Genomic DNA, 9580 nt, shown 5'->3' on the forward strand with positions numbered 1-9580 from the left:
CTGTGAAACTGTACAGACAGTCATGTTTCCCAGAGGATGAATCTTTCTCCCTTTACTGATCCCATGACTTTTCCTCCCGTGTCACCAGCTGTTCAGAGTGCTGGGTTTATTTGCCAAATCCCCCCCCCCCCCCCCCCCCAAAAAAAAAAAAAAAACCTCAAAAAACTTAAGTTTCAGCTGTGCCTTGTATAAAATGATGATTGCATGTTAACATGCTGAACTAAGACAATGAATACAGTAACATTATATGGACAAGAGTATTGAGACTAGGGCTGGGCGATATGGCCTAAAATCCATATCGCGATATAATTTGAAGCACGTGCGGTAACGATATATATCGCGATATATTATTTTCTTCTGTATAACGTATTTTCCACACTATAAGGCACACTTAAAATCCTTTAATTTTCTCAAAAATTGAGTGTGCCTTATGTAGAGCAGGGCGATATGGCCAAAAATATTTATTACGATATATATTTGAAAATTTGCAATAACGATATAACTGACGATATAATTGATGCGAGACAAAATACAACTCCACAACATTACTAGCGCAAAAAGACAACCTTCCATTTATTTTCACTTAAACAAGAAGCTGGTTTTTATGTACATTAAAGCTTTATAAAAATTTAACAGTGCAAATGCAAATTCCTTGCTGAAAGTTTAACCAAAAGGCATTTCCAGTAGAAATGGGCTGACATATCCTGAGCATAACCATGTATAATATCCACTGAAGTTAAAAAGAGGTGCTTTGCAACATTAAACTGCAGTGTGCAGTACGCATTTTTCGGACCATGAGGTGCACGGGATTATAAGGCACATTAAGCGAAACAAAGCAGTCAGATAAATCAAACTTTATTAAACTCATTCTTCTTGCTTCCTCCACTTCTGTACCATTGATTCATTAATGTTGAATTCTCTGGCAGCTGCTCTGTTCCCATGTTGTTGCAGTATATTAATGACTAACCTCGTATTGTGGATGGATTATCTCAGTTGTTCTCCTGACTGAAGTTTGGTCCGTTTACAGCATCCTGCCATGCGATTGCATTTGTCTCTAACCATGAGGAACCTTCACGTTAACTTTTATAAGTGGAAAAGTGTTAGTGTTCGTCCTCCAGCTTCACTGTTTATGTTATGCTAAGATAGCTGTGTCGCTAGCGATCACGTAGCACATCCTTATATACCAGCTAGCCCAACTTCAGTAACCCTACAAACGTCACTGCTGTTTAGTTTCCTGTCTTCATTTATGTTGGAAGTGATAGCAGAGCTGTACGTTTGATTTTTTTCAGAAATCTCTCAGTCAGAACATGCTATATCATGCTTAGGTAACTAGCGAAACTAGCGAGCTAACTTCCGCTAGCTTGCTGCTAACTTCTAACTCCGTTAAATGTAATACATTTTGTTTTCATGGATGCCTGGAAGTTAAACTTCATAGTTACAGCTGGTAAAGCAGCAATGCTGATCGTTTTATTAAAGATGAAAGAATTTAGACAGTTTTTAACTCTCAGTGCAGCGTTCGTTTGACCTGAAGAGGGGGGTTTAGGACCCAGATTACTCCCAGATTTAAGAGCATCTTAGTCCGACAAATACGACAATAACGACGGCCGCTTGCATGTTCTGCAAAAAAAAAGTGCTTTGTCGTGTATCTGACGGACAAACACCAAACCAGTTCCACATCACTGAAGTTGTACCATTTTTACAAACCAATTCTGGTTCATCTGTTTCACTCAACAATCGGCCATGTGCGTATGAAAACAAAGGCACTGCGCATGCGCGTTTTACTTATATTCTATCGCGATATTTCATTTTCCTATCATTGTCTAACATTATACCGGTATTACCGTGAACGGTATAATATGGCCCAGCCCTAGCCTTATGTATGAATTCTGGTTGTGCTTACTGACCTGAACCGATTTGGGTGTGCAGAAATCTGTTAAAAAATGTTTTGATGGATTGTCAGAGCATTACGGCTGCCGTAGTGAGGAGCGTCGCGGAGTAATCTGGTTTAAAACTCCGTCAACTTCAGGTCCCAAAGTCAAACGAACAATGAGAGTTAAAAACAGTCTAAATTCTTTCATCTTTAATAAAATCATCAGCGTTGCTGCTTTACTAGGTGTAGCAATTAAGTTTAACAACCAGGCATCCATGAAAACAGAAGTTATTAAATTTAACGTAGTTAGAAGTTAACAGGAAGTTAGCTTGCTAGTGTCCACCTAAACATGACACACCATGTTTTGACTGAGAGATTAAAACATACAGCTCTGCTACCACTTCCAACATAAATGAAGACAGGAAACTAAACAGCAGTGAAGTTGGACTACCTGGTATATAATGTTGTGCTACGTGATTGCTAGCGACACAGCTATGTTAGCATAACATTAGCACAGTGAAGCTGGAGGATGAACGCCAACTTTTTTTCCACTCAGTCAGGAGAACAACTGAGATTATTCATCCACAATACAAGGTAGTTATTAATATACTGCAACAACATGGGAACAGAACAGCTGCGAGAGAATTCAACATTAATGAATCAATGTTACGGAAGTGGAGGAAGCGCAGTTTTTGGCTTACCCCATATTTAAAAAGTGCTTCATCTCTTTGCTATGACTGTCGCCCGGCATAATTTGCAGATGATGATGGTTGTAGCCGCTGCGATGCTTTTGACCAAAACAGGTGCAGCTTGATGACATCATCAACATGCGCTATCGCGATAGAGATTTTGACTATATCGCTCTATCATTGGCCAAATTTATATCGTTTCTGTCATATATCGTTTATATCGCCCACCCCTAATTGAGACATACTTCTCAATCTTTGAATTCTGGCGCTCACTGTCGCATTGCCTAAGGTTTATAAAATCACACACCTAGCCATGAAGGCTGCCTTTACAAACATGAAAGAGCTCACTGAATTCCAGTGTAGTCCTGTAAAAGGATGCCACTTGAGCTTTAAGTGATTTTACTGCAGAGTGGAAGTGTTTAGGAACCACAGCAACTCAGCCATGAAGTGTCAGAGAACATAAAGTTACAGAGCAGAGTTTCAGAATGCTTAAAAGTCACCGACACTCTGCTGACTCGGTAACGACAGAGCTCCATTAACATCAGCACAAGAACAGTGCACCAGGAGCTTCAAGGTGTGGGCTTCTATGGACCAGCAGCTCCTCTATTGTAATGTGCAGGTTGTCCAGTATTGGGGTGGCTGTTGCTCAAGAGGTAAAGCAGGTCATCTACTAACTGGACGTTTGGTGGCTTGATCCTCTGGCTGCTCCAGTCTGCAGTTTATCATATCGTGGGCTGTTGTCATGAAACTGACTGATTTGTTTGGAAATGTGACAGGAAACAGCAGTTTGACAGTTTAAAACACAATCAGCTTGATGAGCGCTACAGCTGGCAAATTAGTGCATGGGTGGGACTGACGGTGTCATCAGGCTGTGTGTGATTGGTTAGGGAAAACTGAATCCCCCTGATGAAGAGGAAGAAACGTTAGACTGAAGATGGGAACACTGTTTGGCACTGTTTAGCTAACAAACTAATTTTGAGTTGGGCAGTTTTGATATGTGGATGGCAACTTTGAGCTCCTGAAGAGGGATGGTGAGCAGATTTGGTAGTAATGTAAATATTCATGCGAAGTAATAGACTCCACCAACTGTACCAGTACCACAGTCTTTATCAGTTAGTACCTGTCTTTGCATGTTAAAGTTTCATTAGCACTGGGATGCCAGGACATTTTTATATCTGCATAATAAAGTCCCATCAAATTTCCAGTCCTTTGTTTACTGTAACCCATTGTTTACTGTGCTCCACAAGCACAGGGAGTGAGTGAGTGAGTGAGTGAGTGAGTGAGTGATCAAATCAACAATAGCGAGTCGTGTCAGTTAACGGTATTCACTGGGGATGGTGGGTTGAACTGAGACTGACTGTCTGGACATTTCTGCTGCAGCAGATTCACCCCACTGCTCCTCTATCCATGAACGTCTTGAAATATCCTAGAGGATAAATATTAAAGCAAACCTGTGATGCAGAGTGTAGTGTTTGAGCGGGCCAAAGTATCAAAAACTGGTTCTGCTAATAACAGTTTTTGTGTTAAAGCAGAAAACCTGAGGAGGACATCTACTGAATAAGTGGTTAAATGTCCTTAATCATCAGCAAGATTTGGAAGTGTTTGTGTGTTGGAGTGAAGGCAGTAGGAAGAGAGGGGAGATATTAAGGGCCAGATAGATGGCTAAAAAGAGGGAGATGGTGAAATGACAGGGCAGAGAGATAGATGAGGGAGAGACGGTGTTCATATTCTCTGTTCCCTTCAGCGACAAACAGTGGCCATGAGACATCAATATTAAACACAGCAACAAGACAAACACACAGACACACACAGCCTCGTTCACACACACAATCATCATACCCATATGCATAGCAAACACAAGACATCAATATCACATATGAGCATTTATATGCAGAATATTTTACTGGCAAGCATAATGTGTGCTTCTGGAGAGCTGGAGATGATTGAAAGCTTTGTGGAGGGAGGCACTGGGATTTAGGCCAGCACTTAGCGAAGGAGAGAGATTGTCTTTCTGTCTGAAATGAGTAAGCTTGTTTTCCTGAATTCCTGAAATCTCTGCATGCTGATGTAAAGGCGGAGACTGTATTTTTTTTTTATTTATTGAGAACAAAGTAATTAAATGGTGAGGGGGAGGGACTGTTCCTGTTGCCTAATGACCAATTAAATGATGCATTTGTGTGTGACGGGTTCAATGATGTGTCTCACAGGAAAGACGGAGTTGGCTAAACAGGTGGCTCGTTACATGCACAAGGACATTAAAAAGGTATGTGACGTAGCAGCGTGCGTATAGATACAAAACGCATGTCAAGAGTCTTAATTTGGTGGAATGAGTTTGATTACAGTGTATGCAGTAGTGCTTCTTTTGGAGGTTAACCCGTCCTGTGATTGCAGGGTTTCATCCGCATGGACATGTCGGAGTTTCAGGAAAAGCACGAGGTAAGGCCTCGTTACACACACGCGAAAACACAAAGTATGCACTGAATAAGCCGCGCCACACAAGTTCATTTATTTCCGATGAGAGCAGCTGCTAGCAGCGTCTTCCTGCTGCAGATGCATGGCAGTGATGCATTGGATTAATTCTGTTTATGTAATCGTAATAGATTCATAAACCAAAATTAATGATGTTGGGGGTTTTTTGTTCTTCTCTTTGTGAAACTTTTTGTGATGAATACATTTAATCAGTTTTTCAGAGTTGCATTGTTTTACAGTGTCGTGTTGTCACAGTCACCACAGTGTTTGGACTTTCTCTGCATAGTTTGTGGCAATGAGGAGCTTTATAGATGCTAGAAATCGAAGGTCTTTTGATATTCAGAAAAGCTGCGTCAGATGCATAAGTGAAACACTGAACACAGCAGGCTGGTGATTACAGCTGCAAAGATTATTATGAACATCTTCGGATATAATGGGTAAAATGTTTGAGATTTTCATGGCTAGGATCGGAGCTTGGGGGCTGACATGGACTCTACCATGAAAGGCCCTCTTATATTAAAGGCAGCAGCTCTGCTTTACCTCATTTGAGGTAAGTCTATACATTTTCCTGTCATTTGAAATAATGTTCAACAAAATTGGTTACTGAAGTGCTTCAGAAAACCTCTTTTGGATGCACTGAAAACGTTCCCGATGCAGCAAACAGGATCATGGTGTGAAGCGTGTGGAAATATTGAATTCTCTGTTGCAGAGGGTGGCTGAGCATACTTATTTAGTGTGATCCTGATAAAACGAATCAGCTTGTTGTGTTATTTAGACTTATTGTGCATCTTTTCTCTGTCCGCGCTCAGGTGGCAAAGTTCATTGGCTCTCCACCGGGATATGTGGGACATGAAGAAGGCGGTCAGCTGACCAAGCTGTTGAGGGCGTGTCCTAACGCTGTTGTCTTGTTTGATGAAGTGGATAAGGCCCACCCCGATGTCCTCACCATCATGCTGCAGCTCTTTGATGAGGCGAGCACACAGCTTCTTACGTCCATCGTGTGTGTCTCTTTGATAAAACAGAAATAAACTGAAACTTTGTTTGATTGGTGGTGTTCTTCTTTCAGGGTCGTCTTACAGACGGTAAAGGAAAGACAATCGAATGCAAAGACGCCATCTTCATCATGACGTCGAACGTCGCAAGTGACGAGATAGCCCAGCATGCATTGCAGCTCCGCCAGGAAGCCGAGCGGGTCAGCCGCAGGAAGCTGGCCGATAACCTCGGTGAGAGAAACGCCCTAACGCGTACATGCAGCCTGGCTAATGTCTTCACACTGATGACACTGTACAATGTGATTATACATTTCCATCTGATGTTGTGTTAAACGAACACAGAAATTAAATTATCTACAAATTAACTTTGTCATGTTGCAGTTAATTTTCTCATTCTTGCAAAATAAAGGAACATTGTAGCACTGTGATAACAGCTTTCAGATGATTAAAAACCAGAAATGACATTATTGCTCATCTCCTCCTTTTCCTCCAGAGGACGTACAGAAAAGTGATGACATTAAAATCTCCAGACAGTTTAAAGAATCTGTGATTCGACCAATCCTGAAGGTAAAACACATGATGCACACAAATACATAAAAAACCATCTTGTTTGGTGTAGCTGCAGACATGCCTGGCTCTGAGACGCTCATGGGTCTTTTGTTCCTCTGTAGGCTCATTTCCGGAGGGACGAGTTCCTGGGCCGTATCAATGAAATCGTCTACTTCCTGCCATTCTGTCACTCAGAGCTGCTACAGCTGGTCAGCAAAGAGCTCAACTTCTGGGCCAAAAAGGTACGAGAGCACAATCTTTACAGTCATTTTTAGTCTCTCTGCTTCTGCGGTTATAAATAAAGAAATTATGCAAGATCAAGTCCTGCTGAGTCTTAATGCAGGAAACATTACACAGCTTTAAAAATCCTGCCTCGCGAGTCCTTTCATGCTTTCTATTTTAACTGATATTAACAGAGTTTGCTGGCAGCACTGATGGGTTGTTTAAGTGCGCCAGAGGAATGCACATATTTGTTCCAGCTTCCATATTGCTGTTTGGATGCCCACTTTAACAACAAGTGGGCCGATCAGCTGTGTGTGGATCTGAGAGGAGCAGAGGTTGAGTCTCCTCTGGACGCCCGTCTTCACAGCACCACATTTCTAACACGGGTGTCCTCCTGTGGGGACCTGCGAGGCCTCACCCACTTCGTCAGCCGCTGCTGAGCTGTGCAGAAACACACACGGATCAATACTGTGTGCCACTGTTACTCCCTGTAATGTGATTACAGTGTTTAACATGTGGAGCCTTCATCAATATTTAATTATTAATATTACAGCTGGTGTCCTGACAGCAAACATGGGCCCTGCAGGCAACTGATAGGGACCCCGACTCATTTCAGTTTCTCTGTTTTGAGTGGTGTTGTAGCTCTTGTGGGTCTGATATTTGGGTCTTCAGTTTTTGAAAGTGTGCATGTCTGCTAATGACTTGTCTCAGTCTGCATCTTGAAGCGATGCAAACAGCAGAAATCTCATTATTACTGAATAATCCCACAAGGCTTTTGTTTGTCGCTCATTTATATTAGACAAATTAAATGTTTAGAGCTTTTATTATTATTGCCTCGCTACATATCGATAGAAAAACATGGCGTCATATTTACTGATTGAAGTGTTAACATCTGAAGCTAAATGAGCTGCTCTGATCACTACTATTGACCCGCGTTTGATTAAAATGTATTAAGGGCCTGTTGATGAGCGTCAGCAGACATGCTGCTTGACACAGTCTCCTCTCTGCTGCTGTGTCTCTTGCTCGCTCTCTCTTTCCACCCATTTTGACTCTGTTCTTCGTCCTCTCTGACAGATTTGTGTTTTCCTGATATTCTGCAGGTCTCACCCTCGGCCCTATTGTAACATTACTTCCACTCTCTCTTTCTCTTGTCAGGCTAAACAGCGGCATGATATCACTCTTCAGTGGGATCGCCCAGTACTGGACCTGTTAGCAGGCGGCTACAACATGCATTATGGAGCTCGTTCCATCAAGCATGAGGTGTGCAGGCACTGTAACATACACACTGGTTTTTAGGAGTAACCCTTGAAGTGGTTTGTCATATTTCAGGCCTCCTTATAGAACAAAATCACAACGGGATTCCTTTATGCAGGAAAAATCCTGCACATGTAGCATATAAAGATTTTTAAAAAGCCTGACTTATAAACCTGATCTCCACCTGACCTCTGACTCTGTCACTGATCCATCAGGTTGAGAGGAGAGTCGTCAACCAGTTAGCCGCAGCGTACGAGCAGGAGCTGCTGCCCAAAGGCTGCACGCTGCGTCTGTCTGTCCAATCAGAAGGCCAGAAAGAGCACAGCACGCCCAGCCTGCGCCTCGAAGTGGTTGGAGAGGACAGCTCATCGAGAACGCTGGACATCCGACCACCACTCAGCCCTGAACACTAACAACAAAGGATTAAAAATGCGAGCATACACTGAACAAAAGAACGTGTTGGATTTACTTCTTTCAGTAGTGGACATTAGATGCACACAGATGTTTTGCTATGGCAGCAACTTAAACAGAGTTAAATTAACACTAGTTATTCGTATTCAATAAACCTGTGCAATGTGTGTTGATAAAATGTGATTGAAACGTTGAAATGTTTTGATGAAGTAATTTGAGCTCTTGGAATATTTTAATCCTCCACAATTTTCTCACTTTATTCAAACACTATTCAATAACTTTAACCAAATACTACATGTTGGTATTATATTCTAGTATGAAATACACAATTTTCCAATGGAGGCCTTATAACAGATTGTATTGTTCTCTTCCAAGTTGCCAGTATCCACTAGTAACCTTTCAAAACAAAATGTCTACTTTCACTGCAGGTAAAGCAGGAGTATCAAACTCGTGGCCCAGGGACCACTTGTGGCCCACATCACCCCTACTTGCAGCCCGTATATTGACATGAAAAAATATAATGCAGTTTGGTCCTTGAAGTTACTTTTGTTAGGGAGGATTTGTTTGTTGTTGAGTGCAATGTTAAAATAAGTTCTTTAAAAGCAAAAACGTACTTAATATGAAGGCAATATGAGCAGAGAGCACAAACATGTTTACCAATTGACTGTTAGTTCAGTGAGAGAGTAAACTGCAAAGAAAACAATTTTCACTGGCAGTTAAAAACTAATGTGTACACTTATGTCAGCATTTTTATTTTGTTTGTATTTAACAAAATAATAGCAGAAGTGCTGCCACGGGTGTGGCCAGAAAGAGAGTACCAATTTGTTTATTTGATAGTTCAATGAAAGGCTTCAGTTTAAGAGTGAGAAGAAAAAAAATTGCGTTCACATTTGCAGTTTTGTCTTTTTATACAATATTTGAAATTTAAAAATACAAAACACTGCATTTTAAGAAATATTTGTGGGGGTTTTATGGGTCATTCCTACTATTCGGTGCCATTTCAGTGTGATCACTCTTCATCAAAAAATACAAAATTTTGAATTATTTTAACATTTCATCTAAAAGAGGGATTTTCAACCTATAAGAAAAATGTATTGGTCCAGCTAAGGATATTATATTATAAT

At 41.2% G+C, this 9580-nt stretch overlaps 1 protein-coding gene across 2 annotated transcripts in view; it reads left to right on the plus strand.

Annotated features, from left to right (window-relative positions):
• Positions 1-9580, plus strand: part of clpb (ClpB family mitochondrial disaggregase) — a 46420-nt gene that overhangs the window by 26616 nt on the left and 10224 nt on the right. Inside the window, exons 9-16 of one of the 2 annotated variants that reach the window (XM_082502467.1) lie at positions 4767-4822; positions 4951-4995; positions 5838-5999; positions 6095-6251; positions 6514-6587; positions 6692-6811; positions 7947-8051; positions 8261-8653. In XM_082502467.1, coding sequence (XP_082358593.1) covers positions 4767-4822; positions 4951-4995; positions 5838-5999; positions 6095-6251; positions 6514-6587; positions 6692-6811; positions 7947-8051; positions 8261-8458 — 917 coding nt within the window. In that variant the 3' untranslated portion in view covers positions 8459-8653. Of the gene's footprint in view, positions 1-4766; positions 4823-4950; positions 4996-5837; positions 6000-6094; positions 6252-6513; positions 6588-6691; positions 6812-7946; positions 8052-8260; positions 8654-9580 lie in introns of those variants that run through there. The other variant, XM_082502466.1, reaches the window with a different exon arrangement.

The sequence above is a fragment of the Aulonocara stuartgranti genome (assembly GCF_965226115.1).
Source record: "Aulonocara stuartgranti genome assembly, chromosome: 14".
Taxonomy (NCBI): Eukaryota; Metazoa; Chordata; class Actinopteri; order Cichliformes; family Cichlidae; genus Aulonocara; species Aulonocara stuartgranti.